The sequence below is a fragment of the Tetrahymena thermophila genome (genome assembly GCF_000189635.1).
Source record: "Tetrahymena thermophila SB210 genomic scaffold scf_8254470, whole genome shotgun sequence".
Classification (NCBI taxonomy): Eukaryota; Ciliophora; class Oligohymenophorea; order Hymenostomatida; family Tetrahymenidae; genus Tetrahymena; species Tetrahymena thermophila.
This window is the reverse complement of record NW_002476246.1, coordinates 950156-968099: the sequence shown is the minus strand read 5'-3', so window position 1 is coordinate 968099 and position 17944 is coordinate 950156. Positions and strand designations below refer to the sequence as shown.

Sequence of the window (17944 nt, the reverse complement as noted above, 5' to 3'; positions counted from 1 at the left end):
AATGAGAGGAAGATATTAAAGAAATTTTAGAGACCAAAATAAATGCCAAAAAGACTTTAAAGAACAAATCAAATTTCAAAAAAACTACTTTGAAGAAGTCAGCAAAAATGTAGAGCTTTCTAAATATAAATAATAATCAAGGATGTTTGATAATATACATTTTTAAACAGAATAATAAAATTATAATTCAATAAATGATGATTATGATTATTGTTATTCAGATGATGAACAACTAAATGAAAGAAGCAAAAGTTATGTTTATAGAAATTATTTTTACAGAAATAAAAGCAGACGTATAAGAAGCAGAAGTAGTAGTAGAAGTATAAGCAGAAGAAGAAGTAGAAGTATAAGCAGAAGCAGAAGTAGAAGTATAAGCAGAAGCAGAAGTAGAAGTATAAGTATAAGCAGAGGTAGTAGCATAAGCAGTAGCAGAAGTAGAAGCATAAGCAGAATTAGAAGAATAAGCAGAAGTAGAAGCATTAGCAGAAGTTCTAGGAGTAGAAATAGTTCTGCAGAAGGAAACATAAAAAGATTAAATAATAATGAAAGAATCTAAGATGTTGACATTAGCTCTGAAAGTGAAATGGCTGATGAGTATAAACATATTAAAGATAAAAGGGATTCAAGTAATTGTGATAATAATTAAAGTGATTATGAATTTAATGAGTAAGAAATAATTAATGTGTTTGAGGATTCTAATAAATACGAATAAGATCATGATTATGGATAATAAATTAATTAGGAAAAACTATCAGGAGAAGTTTAAAAATAGAAAGAGAAAAGCTTAAAGAAGAAATAAAGTAAATAAGATATTAGGATCAAAGAACTCAAGCAAAAAATTGATTATTACAAATTTAACAAGGAGTAATACTTAAATATATTGAAAGATTTTAAATTATTAGAAACTGATTAAATAACGACAAATCAAATTTAATTAGAAAATAGTGGTTCATAAATATTGTGTGACAATCATTAGGATATAGATGATATTAAATACAAAGTAATTCTATTTATGAATTAAGTTTTTAACAGACAGTTCAATAGAATAAATTTAGAATACTAAACTATGAATATTATCAACACAAAGAGCTTAGAGGAAGGTGATTCAAATAGTTCTATTTACAGATCTTGCTAAATGTATTAATTTTTTTCAAATTAGGAAATTGATGGCTTAAACTATTTTGAATTCAGCGAGAGTACCTTGAAATAGCCTGACCAATTTAAAATAAATTTACAAGAAAAACTAAGCAATGAAAAAAGATTAAACTTTATTAATTTTGAATTAGGGGGTAAAGTAAATCAAAAATTTATTGAAAAGATTAATTCAAATGAACTTATCTTTGATTTAATGCCATCGACTGTAGATACTAAAGTAATAACTTTAAATTTTGACATAAATAATATGCTTAGCATATTGCTTGCAGCAAATTGCATAGCTTCAACCTTTAACTTTAATATAGTAAATATAAAAGGAGATGGATATTTAAAAAAGTAGGAAATGAATACTTACCAAACCTACTTATAACTTTTGTTTGATTCTATAATCTAATAAAGAGCTATTTAAAGTTTATGGATATAAAATATACCCTTTTTTGCAAAGCCTTTTATAAAATCTCTTTAGAATATTGATTTAGGATTTACTTACATTTAGAATTTGTCAATATAGAGCTCTATTTGTGAATAAGAATAGCTAAGTTTGCTAAATATTTTATCTTAGCTTCCATACTTAAGCTCTTTAGATTGCACAAGATTTATATTAGATACAGCAGAAAAAATACAGGCTTTCAATAGTGTAGTCAGAAAATTAGTGTCAGCTAATATAAGTATTTATTACTTACCTAAAAACTTTGATTTTGTATTTTAATTTGAGAACTTGAAGTATCTCAAAATAATACTAGGCATTTAAAAGTAATAAATGACCAATAGAAAGTTAGACAACTTTTTTAAATCAATTTCTTCTTCTTCGAGTCTAAAATTTTTAGTTATTAATTTCGAGCTATCTTTGTATTAGAAGTAAAAGAAAAGTAAGATAAATGAGAAAAATAGATCAGATCAAGAATAAATGTATGATAAAAATGAGGATGATGACATTGAATCAGAAGGATATGTTGATGATCAAGATAAAAGCTATGATTAAGATGAATATTAAGAATATTATGATGACAATGGAAGTAAATATTCAGATTAAGAAGATAGCGATAAAGAGGAGAAAGATTAAGAAGAAGAAATTATGTAAGAGGAAGTAATTGAAAATTATTAGTACAGTTTAAAGAATAATTAATCTTACAAATTATTAAATCATTTAAATAGCCTTAAAGAGCTTCATGAGATTGATCTTGATATTGAGATAAGCTAATTATTAGCTGACAATTTGTTAGAATACCTTCAAAAAAATATGTTTTTGAAAAAATTTTAGTTAAAATCAAACGAAAATTTTACAACAAATTAATACTATTAAGCATTTCTTTATGAATTTAAATAAATTAAATCTGCTAGAGTGGACTTTAAAAATATATTGGACATTATTGGCTGTCAGTAAAATTTAGAGAATGTGTATTTAAAGCTATGCAATTATTAAATTTAATATTAAAAATGTAATAAAATTGAAAATAGCTCTAAAATGCATTTGTAACAAGAGGTACAATCTGATATGCTAAATATGTATAATCCAATTTTTTTTAAATTGAGTAATTTGATAGAATTTAAATATGATTCAAACAACTAAAATATGAAAACCCATGAGTAATTAAATTTATTACTTTCATCTCTACAAGCTTCTGAAAAATTATAGAAGATCAGTATTAATATTTAAGATACATAAAATTACTATTAAACTAATTAAGAATCAGAAATTACTGGAGTAATAACTCCAATTAATTAAGAATGTCTTTTGTTTTAAAAATTAAATAATTTCAGATTCTTATATGATTTACAGTTGAATATTAAATTTGATGAAACCTTGTTAAATTCATTAAGTGAACTCATCTAAGTAAATAAAAATATCAGAATTATCAATTTATAAGGTAATCACTACAATTTTTCATATGGAGAATAAAATTGCAAAGGATATGGAAACTTAATTAGAAGTTTAAGTACTTCTTCATTTTTATAGTCTGTTACAGTCAACTAAATTTTTTAATAAAATAATTAATATTTTTATGATAAGTTTGATAAAAAAGAATAAGAAGAATTAAAAGAAAAACATTTAAAGGAGATTGAAAATGAAATTGTTAATCCTTTGATATATTTTATTGAAAATAAAAGTAGAAAATTAAAGAACCTCACATTCTTTGAATAGCTAGATAATGAACTCCACAATAAAATAATTTTAGGCTCTCTTTTGAAAGATATCTAGCCTCTAAAAATCGAATTTAGTTACTATATGAAAAGAATTTTTTCTGCATCTGAAAATTTAAAAAGTTTATATTAATAGTGCTTAGATAAAATGGTTATTGCTTGAGTATATAAATTTCTTATTAGTTATTTATTTTAAATAAATTTTGAATTAATATTATTATTTAATGTATTCATTTTTTAATTAATATTTAAAAATAATTGACGATAGACACACATTCATAAATACAAAATTTTTTCTTAAAGCACTCAAAATAAAAATATATGATTGATTAGCTAATTAATTTAAAAATTTATATTTGTTATTACAAAATTTATTTAATCAGATACCTAAAATATATTACATTTATTTTTCTTAAATAGAGTATATTAATAAATTTAAAAATATTGTAAATAATTTTTTTTAGTTAAAGATTTACGGAATTTTTACAATACTTTATTAAGAGCTTTTAAAATTGAAATTAATAAAATAAAAACATAATTTGAAATATATTATTCATTCAAACTTATTTTAATTTTTAAACTCAAAAGGTCAATTATTGATAGAATGCCAGTTAGGAACTCTACTATTTTACTACCCTACTATCACTATAATTAATATACTAACCTATTGAAAAGTATATTTAATTTAAAAATTTATTACCTCAAATTATTGATATTTTTTCACTTTCTTCTGTTTTATATAATCTTGTAAGCCACTTAACTCTTTATTATTATTCAATTCTTTAAAATATTTTTTATCATATATTTATTTTCCTTTTTCTAATTAATAAATTCTAAATATATTTATCATTCTTCCTCCAAAACATTCTTTTAATTTAAGTTGTTAAAAATAGACGAAGACGAACAATCTAAGATATAAAAAAATAAAAATTTTAACAAAAAAAAATTATAGAGAAATAATAAGAAATACAGTAAATTATATTTTTAATTCAAAAATAATAACTTTCATTAACAATTAATCAAACACAAAACTAATTAAAAATTAATATTTTTTTTGTTTCAATAAAAATAAATTGAATAAGGGAAAGTTTGTACTTAAGTTATTTTCCCTTATTGTAAGCACTTCTACAGAATTTTATCCAAATCACTATCTTTGCATAGTTATTATAATATTTTTTCTTCAAAATTAAAATAAATAACTTCTTTTTAGTTTTTTAATGAGTTCAGAATCATGAGAAAATTTATCTTATTTAGGATTTGTTCATGGTAATATACATAAATTACTCTATTCTTGGTTGATGAGATGAAATCACTAAATGGTTAATAAAATAAGTTAACTTTCTATTGCTCATAAGTTTCTAAACAAACCTGTTGATAAATATTAATTTATTCTATTTAAAAATCTAAATCTATCTGCTTCAGTGTTTAGCATTTCTTTACAGCCTAAAAGAATTTAGTGTAGTCTGTTTCGTACTGATAGTAATATAAATTTCTACAAAAAGTGAGGCATTTTAAATTCTAGCTAGCATTCAAAAAGTTTGATAAAGAATCAAGTACATTTTGATTAATTGGAATATTCAAATCCAGATTTTCTAAGTATTTTAAATTCTCTAACCTGCTAAAAAATTGGATATTACCATATTCATAGTTCTACTTTTCTCTGCAAATTTTTGTGCTGTAATCATCAAAAAGATTTAGTTTTATGCTCTCAACTTTAGGGCAGGCACTAAGGTGTCTGCATAAATTGTCAATAATCATCAAATCATCTATATCGTAAGGCGAAGTTATACTAACTCTTTTAAGTTTATCAAAATCAAAAGAGAATTAGTTTTTAAATAGTAAAACCTATTTAATATTACTATATTTAGGATTTATTTTTAGCCTCAGAGAGTATAAATCAATGTCTTTTATAACTTTAAAGTACTCAAAATAAATGCAATCGTGTTTTAGTTTGAATAGATCTAATTTTTAACATTTTTTAAGAACTGCAAACATATCTAACAAATCCATTTCTAGTACTTCTTACTCAATCATTTGCTTTGTAGATTTATTTTTAATGTTTTGATCTTTAACTTCTTCTATCTAAGATACATCAATATAATCATATGATTAAAAGTTTATTTACATTTATTATAAGTGTTAACTGTTTTTGAGTTGTAATATTAGAATTTTAAATATTAAGGGACTGTATTTGATTTTAACATCATAACTTTCTAACTTAGTAGAACTATCTAAGAAAAGTTACAATAAGTCTTTGTCATCAATTTCAAAATTTTCATTATTTAAGTTTTCAATTTCTCCTGCTACTTTTTCTTTTCCTTTTTATTTTTTGCTTTGATTTTATTTTTTGGTATTATTTATTTTTTAACTCGTTCCATTTATTTTTTTTTCCTTTTTATTCTCTTGCTATTACACTACTTAGTTATTCTGTTGTTATTTTTCTTGCTCACTACTTGACCCTTAGTCATGATATATATCCAATTCAATAGATATTAAATGTCTAGCCCTTTATAAACTAACAAAGAGATTTAGCTATTACTTTTTTGTTAACTGAGATTCAGCTAAATCAATTTGAAGATTCAAAAACTACGCTTATTCTAAATTTAAATTAAGATCTACCAAATTACTTAAATAACTAATTTAAAGAGTTATATATTTTTACTTTTTTAAAACTTAATTCAAGCTATTTAATGTTTCTTATTCACTAATTTTTAAACTATTAAGAGTCAAGTGTTATAAATACTGAAGTTCTTTCAAACATGAAAAGAAAGTGCAAAGCTGCTGCTACTCTACATTTACATCATTTATTTTCAAACTCAAAAAGCAGATATTGCTAATTGCTAAATCAACATTAGTCATAGCAGATAAGAACGAATCGAAATTAATTGGATTAGAGCTGATGATTTCAAGTGATTGTAGATTTCTATTCTTTAAACAGATTTAATATGCCTCATCAAGTAGTTCAAAGGCTTCAGAATTTTTTATACCTTTTTTCTTTTTAATTTTATTATAACGATCCCTAATTTCAATATCTTAAATGCAAAGCACATTACTTTTAATGCTTATCAAATATCTCAATAATGATAAAAAAGTAGACTTTTTATGTAAATCATATAAATTTAGAGTGAACATTTTTATATTTTACAGTTATTTTTTCCAAGCATTAAGTGACTAATCTAATTTTACCAAATCTCCTATTTCTTTCAAAGATTAACCAACCATGTGAAACTAAATCTTCTGTTATAGATCATTGTCTAAACTAAAATGATCTTTCTGATATAAATCATGTGAGAATTATAATATTTAAGCTTGAACTGGATAAGATTTTTATGTTTATTAATAATTGCATTTTTAATCTCCTTCTTTTAATTTAGCATAATTAAACTCCAATCTATTTAATTATAATCTGTTATTGTCCAAAAAATAATCTGTTCTTAGATTTTATATCTCTTCATCTTTTACACCATTTTACTTTTCTCCAATACAAAGTTATTGTTCTAAATTTACAATTTTATTATCTAGCTCTTATAAGCTGTTAGAAATGACATCAAATCCTTTTTCAATAGGAAAATTCAATTAGAGAGGCTGGAATTTATTTTAAATTAGTTATTCTTTGAAACTAGAAATTTCATTAATGTTGAACAATTCAGGTTAAATTATTTCTGACATCAAATTTAAATCTTCTTCTTTAGATAACTACTTTAAATAACTTAGGTATTCATTTTGAAAAACCTGATCTTATGTTAAGCCAATGCGTGGTTTATTTGAATCAGAATTCAATTTCATTTTCTTAGTTTTGTTTAATTTTTTGTATAATTTATTTTTTATATAAATATTTTTAAGTTCAAATCAGTTTTTGAATTTAAATTCTAGGCACTGATTTATAATAATAAATATTTGCTCACTTTTAATTTATAGCTACTATTTCTTTAATTTCTTTTGGTTGAATAATTGAATACTAAATCATTTAAAAATTAATTTTATTAAATGAGATCAAATACAGAGATTCAAAATAATATTTTGATCTTACATTTTATAAAATAATTAATTTCTCTTGCAAGTTTTTTTAAATTGAAATTTCTTGTGTTTGGTTTTTATTTATTATGTCTTTCTTTTCAAAGAGTCTATCAAATTAGTAGATTAAATAAAAATTCTTATTTACAAATATTTGACTCAATCTAACTCAATTTTGAAAAATTGATCTTAGTTTGTTTGGTTGTCATTTATTGTGTCTTTCTTTTTCAAAGAGTCTATTAAATTAATAGATTAACTAAAAATTATTTTAACTTAATCTGATGTAATTTTTATTAAAAATAAAACTTTTTTGATAATTTTATTTGTTGGGTATTTTTTTTAAAAAAAGTCTATTAAATGAGTAAGTTCACGAAAAACTATTATTTTCTTTTGAAAATTTCATTTAATAGAGCAATAAAATAAAATAAATTTTAGATTCAGTGTTAAAAATATTATCTTTTTATCTTTTTTGTTAAAAATTATTTATTAAAGGATATCATATAAAAAGTGAATTTTTTACATATTTTTATATTGAATAAAATCTTTGTTAATAAATATAAAAGTTTTTTTAGACTCAAAAATCAAGAAAATAGAACTTAAAAAAAAAATTTAGAATATTTTTTTAGTAGATGCTTTTATTCAAATTAGCTAATTAATTATAAATTTCTTATAGACTATTTATAAATAACTTTCTATGGAATTTCTAGATTATTTGTTTATAATATTACTGAAATGCTTTATAAATAGTTGGACATTCAGTTTAAAATATAAAAAAAATAAAATAAAATAAATATATAAATATGCAAACAAAAAAAATGAGAGGAAGATTCCAAAAAGATTCTAAAGAACAAATTAAATTTCAATAAAACTACTTTTAAGAAGTCAGCAAAATTGTAGAACTTTCTAAACATAAATAATAATCAAGGCTGTTTGATAATATACATTTTTAAACAGAACAAGAAAATTATAATCCCATAACTAATAATTTATCAGATAATTAACAACTAGATGAAAGTTTTAGGAGTAGTAATAGTTCTACAGAAAGAAACATAAAAAGTTTAAATAATGATGAAAGAATCTAAGATGTTGAAATTAGCTCTGAAAGTGAAATGGTTGATGAGGATAAAAAAATTGAAGATAAAAGTGATTCAAATAATTGTGATAATAATGAAAGTGATTATGAATTTAATGAGTAAGAAATAATTAATGAGTTTGAGAATTCTAACAAATATGAATAAGATTATGATTATGATTATGGATAATAAATTAATTAGGAAAAACTATCAGGAGAAGTTTAAAAATAGAAAGAGAAGAGCTCAATGAAGAAATAAAGCAAAGAAGATATTCTTATTGAAGAACTCAAGCAAAAAATTGATTATTACAAATTTAACAAGGAGTAATACTTAAACATATTGAAAGATTTTAAATTATTAGAAACTGATTAAATAAAGACAAATCAAATTTAATTAGAAAATAATGGTTCATAAATATTATGTGACAATCATTAGGATATAGATGATATTAAATACAAAGCAATTCTATTTATGAATTAAGTTTTTAACAAACAGTACAATAGAATAAATTTAGAATACTAAACTAAGGATATTATCAACACAATGAGCTTAGAAGAAGGTGATTCAAATAGTTCTATTTACAGATCTTGCTAAATGTATTAATTTTTTTCTAATTAGGAAATTGATGGTTTAAATTATTTTGAATTCAGCGAGAGTACCTTGAAATAGCCTGACCAATTTAAAATAAATTTACAAGAAAAACTAAGCAATGAAAAAAGATTAAACTTTATTAATTTTGAATTAGTGGGTCAAATAAATAAAAAATTTATTGAAAAGATTGATTCAAATGAACTTATCTTTGATTTAATGCCATCGACTGTTGATACTAAAGTAATAACTCTATATTTTGACATAAATAATATGCTTAGCATATTGCTTGCTGCAAATTGCATAGCTTCAACCTTTAACTTTAATATAGTAAATATACAAGGGGATGGATATTTAAAAAAGTAGGAAAGGAATACTTACCAAACCTACTTATAACTTTTATTTGATTCTATAATCTAATAAAGAGCTATTTAAAGTTTTTAGATATAAAATATACCCTTTTTTGCAAAGCCTTTTATAAAATCTCTTTAGAATATTGATTTAGGATTTACTTACATTTAGAATTTGTCAATATAGAGCTCTATTTGTGAATAAGAATAGCTAAGTTTGCTAAATATTTTATCTTAGCTTCCATACTTAAGCTCTTTAGACAGTACAAGATTTATATTAGATACAGCAGAAAAAATACAGGCTTTCAATAGTGTAGTCAGAAAATTAGTGTCAGCTGATATAAGAATTGATTACTTACCTAAAAACTTTGATTTTGTATTCTAATTTGAGAACTTGAAGTATCTCAAAATAATACTAGGTATTTAAAAGTTATAAATTACCAATAGAAAAATAGACAACTTTTTTAAATCAATTTCTTCATGTTCGAGTCTAAAATTGTTAGTTGTTAATTTCTATCTAACTAATTATAATAAGTAAAATAAAAGTAAGAAAAATGAGAAAAATAGATCAGATCAAGAATAAATGTATGATAATAATGAGGATGATGACATTGAATCAGAAGGATATGTTGATGATCAAGATGAAAACTATGATTAAGACGAATATTAAGACTGTTAATAAGAAGATTATGATGATAATGGAAGTAACTATTCAGATTAAGAAGATAGCGATAAACAGGAGAAAGAGTTAGAAGAAGAAGAGGAAGAAGAAATTATGTAAGATGAAATAATTGAAAATTATTAGAATGGTTTAAAGAATAATTAATCTTACAAATTATTAAATCATTTAAATAACCTCAAAGAACTTCATGAGATTGATCTTGATATTGAGATAAGCTAATTATTAGCTGACAATTTGTTAGAATTCCTTCAAAAAAATAAGTTTTTGAAAAAGTTTTGTTTAAAATCAAACGAAAATTTTACAACAAATTAATACTATTAAGCATTTCTTTATGAATTTAAATAAATTAAATCTGCTAGAGTGGACTTTAAAAATATATTGGGCATTATTGGCTGCCAGTAAAATTTAGAGATGGTGAATTTAAAGCTAGGTAATTATTAAATTTAATATTAAAAATGTAATCAAGTTGAAAATAGCTCTAAAATGCATTTATAACAAAAGGTACAATCTGATATGCTAAATATGTATAATCCAATTTTTTTTAAATTGAGTAATTTGATAGAATTTAAATATGATTCAAACAACAAAAATATGAAAACCCATGAGTAATTAAATTTATTACTTTCATCTCTACAAGCATCTGAAAAATTATAGAAGATCAGTATTAATATTTAAGATACATAAAATTACGAATCAGAAATTACTGGAGTAATAACTCCAATTAATTAAGAATGTCTTTTGTTTTAAAAATTAAATAATTTCAGATTCTTAAATGATTTACAGTTGAGTATTAAATTTGATGAAACCTTGTTTAATTCGTTAAGTGAACTCATCTTAGCAAATAAAAATATCAGAATTATCAATTTATAAGGTGATAATAACTACAATTAAACATATAGAGAATAAAATTGCAAAGGATATGGAAACCTAATTAGAAGTTTAAGTACTTCATTTTTATAGTCTGTGACAGTCAACTTCCTTTTTTCATGTAATAATAATAATTTTTATAAGAAGTTTGATTTAAAAAAATAAGAGGAATTAAAAGAAAAACATATTAAGGAGATTGAAAATGAAATTGTTAATCCCTTGATAGATTTTATAGAAAATAAAAGTAGAAAATTAAAGAACCTCACATTCTTTGAATAACTAGATAATGAACTCCACAATAAAATAATTTTAGGCTCTCTATTGAAAGATATCTAGCCTATAAAAATCGAATTTAATAAAATTATGAAAATGTAACTTTCCACATCTGAAAATTTGAAAAGTTTATATTAATAGTGCTTAGATAAAATGGTTATTGCTTGAGCATATAAATTTCTTAATATTATTATCTGATGCATAAATTTTATAATTGACACTTAAAAAAAAAAATTGAATTGCAAGAGGCACAAAAAACTCATAATTGAATAAAAAATATATACCTTAAGTACTCAATATTAAAAAATCGAATTGGAGAGTTAATTTTAAAATTTATATTTTTTAACATTTATATACTATATATTTTTGTATGTCAGTAAGTAGTTTTACAATTTAAAATATAAGGTATTTAAATATACTCAAAAAAAATAAAAACTTGATTAATATAAATTTTTATAGAAATTAATTTATTCAACCAAATTCACATTTATTAAAAACATTTCAAATAAAATAAGTATATAATACTAAAACCAATCTTCTTTAAACTAGAAATTAGATCAATCAAAAAATTATTTATTAAATTTACAGACAAATATCTTTTTCAGCATATAAAAAAAAATAAATTTTAGATAAAAAATCACATAAACAAATTAAAAATCGAAAAAAAATTTATTTTCAAGACTATCTAAAATATTATTTTAATAAAAAACTGCTTTTATTATTTAACTAATTTAAATTATAGATAATTGCTTTAATGGAATAAATAACTGATAATAAATTACATTTTGTATCAGTAAATAATTAATTTTTTATTTTAATTAAAATTTATGATCTAAGGTGATTCGAATCGTAAATTAACTCATCTTAAAAAATAAATATAAAAAATGTAAATTTTATTCTTTTTTATTTCTAAAAAACATAAAATTAAAAATGAAGACTAAATTTAATTTACATAAAATGTTTTATTATTATTATTTTATATAAATAACACTGTTTTATTTATTAAAATAATATAATTATAATAATAAAATAATAGATTAAAAATTATTAGTGTTACAAAATATGCAAATTAAATTATAAAAAGCTAACAAAAAATATTTTTGTAGTTATATTTGGAAATAATTTTATGGGATGCTGACAATATATTACAAATTTGATGGAAAATTAAAAAATGCAATCTGAAATAGCTATTCATATTAGTTAAAAAATTATAGTATTTGAATCGATATAAACCTTTTACTAAATAAATATTAAATGAGTTAGTTAACTATTAAATTTAATTTAAAATGTAAAAAATAGAAACAAAAATTCTTGAAAATTTTGAATGCTTCAAAATGCTTTACTATAAATTAATATAGAATATAATAAAACATTTTGAGTAAATATTGTTTTTGATTATAATCAAATATAAGCAAAAACATGATTTAAAAACAAATCCAAACAATTCAAGCATCAAATTTTATAAGTTTCTATATATTTTTTGTTTTTAAAATATCTTTTACATAATAATTTTTTAATTGAGTTTAAATATATTACAAATTTTAAAGCAATAAATACCATGAAATAATGATAAATGGTTAAATTTAAATTTAAAAAATTATTGGGCAATTATCTTTGTGAGTATATATGAATGCCCTAATCAATTCACTGTAAAAATAACAAAATTCATCTCATTAAATCATGTTACATCCATTTTTACTTTATTTGTTAATATATTAATCTGATCTAATTAACTAATTAATTTAACTTAATCAAGCAAAATAATTACTAAGCAGCAAATTAATTTTATTTTGTTTATTTTTAAATTGCATAGAAGAAATTACTAAACTTTTATATAAAGTATTTATCTATCATTTATTGCAATAACTGAATTTACTAAGTTCTAAGCGAAATCAGAAGATGATACAATTAAATTATCGAATTATTGAATGAAGTTAAAAAAACACTTAATTTAATTTATCCCTCGAAATATTAAATTAATTTGATTATAAATCTTATAGAAAAGTATTAACATACTTTGTATTTAATAATACGTATTAGATTGTGACATATTTAAGCAAGCTTTAAATATCTTAAGTTAATAATCAAAAATAGATTATAATCAATAAAAAACACATCAAATTTCAACAATATAATTTTGTTTAGAACTTTGTTTTGTAAATCAAAAAGCTAAATGTCATCTGCTGCTCTTAATTTATCTGAGTTTCCAACAACTGATACTGGTGACTGTTACCAAAACTTATTCTACCTTGAACAATAAAAAACTCATGAAAATAACTCTGTTTACTTTATTAAATAAATCATCTATGAACCTGAATATTTTTTGAATGAGGAATATTTTAAGAAAGAGACTTAATATGATGAAAACTAAAATCAAGCTTAAATGATGAATGAATAATCAAATAGCTAAATGTATTAACAAGTAGAAGAAAATTTTAATGATAATAAAATTTACGAAGAATAAATCTGCTATTATTGTTAGTCAAGTACTTTTCAACAAAATGAAATTAGAAGTCAAAATGTTTGCTAAAGCGATGATCAGATTTATTTCAAAGATAATTTATTGTAATCATAAAGTTCTTAGTAAGATATTAAATCTTAACAAGGCAAGACTAATTTTTATTTTACAAATATTCAAACACACCAAAATTAATTATAATAAGAGGAGTGTGTATCTCCAATATTAATAAATAGCTAATCTTAAAAGTATAAATAACAAAATTAATTCAAAAACATAATTAATGCATTTAAAGGGTATGTTAAGAAACTAAAAAAATGCGAGTTTATATCTGTATCTCACCAGCAGTTCATTAACTTAAAAAAGCAATTGTTTAGATACATGAAACTGAATTCTTTTTATTACTCTATACTAAAATATATCATCAACCATAAATTTTTTAAATAGATGTTAATCCATTTTTTCCAAAGTGAGAGCGAAACTTGGATCAATTCAAGTAAACTATAAGACAAAGATGACGCTTTTAACAAAATAGAATAATTAAAATAATGTGTTTAGAACCCTGATTTGCTTTAAATGTATTTAGGATAATAAAATATCAAAATTAAAAAATAAAATATTTGAACTCAATATATTTTAATAACCAATTCAAAAATCTATCAAATAATATGATTTAACTAATTCAAAAAAAAAATGATTTCAATAATCAAATAAATATTTAAAACGAAAGTATAAATTTAATTCATATTATTTTATGTCTTCATAGTGAATTTTAAAAATGAATTTAGAAATTAAAATATCCGCAATTTTATTTTATATTAAGCATGACCTATTTCATTATTTATTTACTAAATTAATTGAATTAAAATTATTTTTTTTATCTTAAAATGATTAAAGAGAGAATTTATTTATAATTTTTAAGGCATTGAAATTCTGTCTTTCCTAAAAATTTTTACTCTTAATTTAGAAATTAAAATTATCATTTAATAAATTTGATTTATTAATTCTGTTAAAATAATGATGGTATTTATAAATAATTAACAAATATCTAGAAATTAAAACTAAATAATTTGATAAATTAATTAAATTTATAATATAAAAAATTATTTTTTAATCTTTGTGTTTATAAAGATATAATTTGTTAAGAGTGATAAAATCTTCTAAGTTTAGAGTTAAATTTATGGGTTTTAAAAAACATTTTGTAAAATATATTTATTTATACTATAAACATGATAATTATATTTATTATATTGCAATTATTTGTGTATTTTCATTGAATAATTAATTTTTGTATAAATTTAATATTTAAATTTGTTGAGAAGTAAAAAAAGTAATCAATAAAGAAATAAAATTAGTCAAGAAAATGATCAATTTCTTAGTAGAAAAAATTCTTTTTTAAATTATGGAAAAATGTATCATAATAGTGATTAAATACAAGCAATATATATAGTAAAAAAGCTACTTCCAAATATTTTATAATCTTTAGCTTTATGTAAAGCTAGCTATGAATTTATAAATTGCAAGAAATAGTTATCAGTTGCTGAATTGTTTTTTTTTATGATTTTAAAATTAATGGGTTTTTAAAAGGAGATAGTTAAATTCATTTCTAATTTATTATTGATAATTATTTTTTATATTAAAAATAGTAAATTTCTTAAAAGTTTTTATTTTTCATAAAAATATTTGTATGTAAAATAAATTATTTAATATTTTATTTTTATTAATTAATGTGTTTATAAATGGCTATTTATCATAAAAATTCATACAAAATTTGACCATTTTTTAACCTATGTTTCTTATTAAATATATTTATTTATTTATTTTAAATTATATTTATAGAAAAATATTTAAGCAACTATATAATTTATTCTTGATAAACATTGTATTTTAGTTTATGATAACTTTTTAAATCAACAAAAGACTATTTTTTTTTTTTTCCAAAAGAAGTGATTATTAAATTAACTTTAGATAGATTGTGAGTTAATTTTGAAAATTAATTAAATGATGGACGTATTTTAAGAAATACTCAAAGTCAAATTTTTTTTTTAAAAAGTTTTCACAATAATTAGTAATTTTTTATTTAGTTGTTTAAGAATTGATTTTTCTTTTATGCCAAAAATTATGAAGGCTATTTATTTAACATAAAATGTTTTTGTTTCATTAATCTTATTAACATATACTAAATAATAATTGTTACTAGCTCTATTAAAAATAAAAGAAACAGTTTGAATTATACTATCTATTTGATACATTTTTATTTAGAAAAGTAATTCTGATTATTAATTAGATTTAGCAACACACTTTAATTTTTTATTTAAAAAATGTATCAAAAAACAGCTTAATAAATAATACATCGATATTAATAATTACATCTTGATTTAGACGTAATTACTTTATCATTAATAATTAGAAACAAACATTCAATTTTTGTTAATAATATAATATCTGTCTTTGTGTTTTAAAAAATTCTATTTAAATTTGTAAAAAATAGTACTTTTCTATGAAAATATTTTTAAAGTAACATTTTAGAGTTTTATAAATCACTAACCTTTCTAATAAGAATATTTTAATTTTTTAAAATTTTAAAAGAGGGATGAAAGGAAATTATTAAAAAATTTCTAGCTTTCAACAATCAAATGAATGTTTTGTAGATTGAGATTGTTTTTAAATCTGTTCAATTAAAGAAAAGCTATCTTACTAAAAAAAAATTATAATTAGGACATTTTCACACTTATTTATTAAATAAATAAAATCACTAAAGATAACTATTTAAAAAAACACATCTAAATCAAAAATTTTGAGGAAATGGAATAATATCTCTCTGAAATTAACTACTTTAGAAATAGTTACAATGAATATTTATGTCCTTATTAAAACTTCAACCCGTTCAACAATATGAATTCCGAAGAATTTTATCATTCCATTAATAAATTTTAGTCAGAAAGTCACTTGAAAGATCAATTTGCTGACACTAATTATACAATATTAGAGCCAGAGTACTTCTTAAACACTTAAAATCTAGATGAGTCAAAAATAATTAATAATGACGAGCTTAATTCATAATCCAACTATAATGATAATTTTTTTTGCTAATTCTAATAAATCGGATAATCATATTGTGAATGCAAAAATAAGGAATATAATAGTTTGGTCTAAAATAACAAAACAACAAACTCTTTTTATCATCAACAAGAGGAACAATTCGCGAGATAAAACAAATATTAATCTTAATTAAACTAAGACTTAAACAATTCAAATTGCAATTAAATAAAAAAATAATAATACTAAAAAACTAATGATAATAATAATAATCATAATCATAATAATTACAACATTAATAACTTTAATAATAGCAACTAATTTTAAGAAATATCTTTTGGTTTTACGTAATATGAAAATTAAAGCAAAAGCCAGCTTTTACATTTTAAAAGTAATTCAAAGGCGTAATGCAGTCATCAAAATGTTGAAGAAGCTTTTGATAAGTCAAAAAAATAATATTCCGTAAACACTTAAAATGGTCTCAAAAATATTGTATTTGCATTCTTTTCAAGTATTAAACAAATGAAAAAAAGCGAAATTTTGAGTATGAATGAGAGATAATTTTAAAACATCAAGAAGTAATTAGTTAGATACATGAAGCATCACTCATTTAATTAATCGGTTGTGAATTATTTAGTTACCCATAAAATTTACAAATAACTTCTTTTGAATTACCTGGATAATGAGAGTAGTGAGTGGTTAAGTAAATCAAAAGTTATAGATAAATAAGAAGTTAACAATCAAATTATATACTTAAAAAGATGTATCAAAGATATTAAATTGTTAGATCAGATAACGACGAAATGAATTTAGTTTAAAGTTGAGAATGACACTATTTTTTAGTTTAATCAATTAATATAAATTAATTTCTAATATTTAAATTAATTATGATAAGTTCCTTCCTTTTTGTTTTTAGATAATTTTTTAATCATTCAAGATTATTATTTATATTTATTTTTTTGTATAATTAACTTGAAGCAGAAATCATATAAATCACCAGAAATATTTATAATCTTTTATATCATCATGTAAATTTTACTTTACAATTAACTTCACATGAAAACTTACATATGTATTTTTAAGGACTACCATTTATTTAAAAATAGGGGTGAATATACTTTTATCAATCATTTCTTTTTAATTTTTGCTCTCTTTATGAGTTAAAAATCTTTTAATTTGATATTTTTTACCTTTATCATCCAATTTTATGACATTTTTTAAGTAAATTTTATAATGAAATTAAAAGAATTTACTTTAAAGGTTTTAGTTGATTATATTTCATGTATTATTTTTTATTTTTTAA

The 17944-nt window shown here is 20.8% G+C and overlaps 5 protein-coding genes across 5 annotated transcripts; 4 read left to right on the top strand and 1 right to left on the bottom strand. All coding sequences in view use genetic code 6, as the record gives it.

Moving 5' to 3' along the window:
• Window positions 1–107: 107 nt before the first annotated feature.
• TTHERM_00430140 (transmembrane protein, putative) lies at window positions 108–884 on the top strand (the record flags this gene model as incomplete). The annotated part of the gene is made up of 1 exon (XM_001011338.3): window positions 108–884. One exon carries the CDS (start codon window positions 108–110, stop codon window positions 882–884), a length of 777 nt encoding a protein of 258 aa, XP_001011338.2.
• Window positions 885–4143: 3259 nt separating this feature from the next.
• On the bottom strand, window positions 4144–7083 carry TTHERM_00430150 (hypothetical protein; the record flags this gene model as incomplete). Its single annotated transcript, XM_001011339.2, has 2 exons — window positions 4144–4205; window positions 4935–7083. The coding sequence occupies 2 exons, from the start codon at window positions 7081–7083 to the stop codon at window positions 4144–4146; spliced, it is 2211 nt and encodes a 736-aa protein (XP_001011339.2).
• Window positions 7084–8111: 1028 nt separating this feature from the next.
• On the top strand, window positions 8112–11312 carry TTHERM_00430160 (hypothetical protein; the record flags this gene model as incomplete). The annotated part of the gene is made up of 1 exon (XM_001011340.2): window positions 8112–11312. One exon carries the CDS (start codon window positions 8112–8114, stop codon window positions 11310–11312), a length of 3201 nt encoding a protein of 1066 aa, XP_001011340.2.
• A 2242-nt stretch (window positions 11313–13554) lies between these two features.
• TTHERM_00430170 (hypothetical protein) lies at window positions 13555–14226 on the top strand (the record flags this gene model as incomplete). Its single annotated transcript, XM_001011341.2, has 1 exon — window positions 13555–14226. The coding sequence occupies one exon, from the start codon at window positions 13555–13557 to the stop codon at window positions 14224–14226; it is 672 nt and encodes a 223-aa protein (XP_001011341.2).
• Window positions 14227–16302: 2076 nt separating this feature from the next.
• TTHERM_00430180 (hypothetical protein) lies at window positions 16303–17448 on the top strand (the record flags this gene model as incomplete). The annotated part of the gene is made up of 1 exon (XM_001011342.2): window positions 16303–17448. The coding sequence occupies exon 1, from the start codon at window positions 16408–16410 to the stop codon at window positions 17446–17448; it is 1041 nt and encodes a 346-aa protein (XP_001011342.1). The 5' UTR covers window positions 16303–16407.
• Between the last annotated feature and the right edge of the window lie 496 nt (window positions 17449–17944).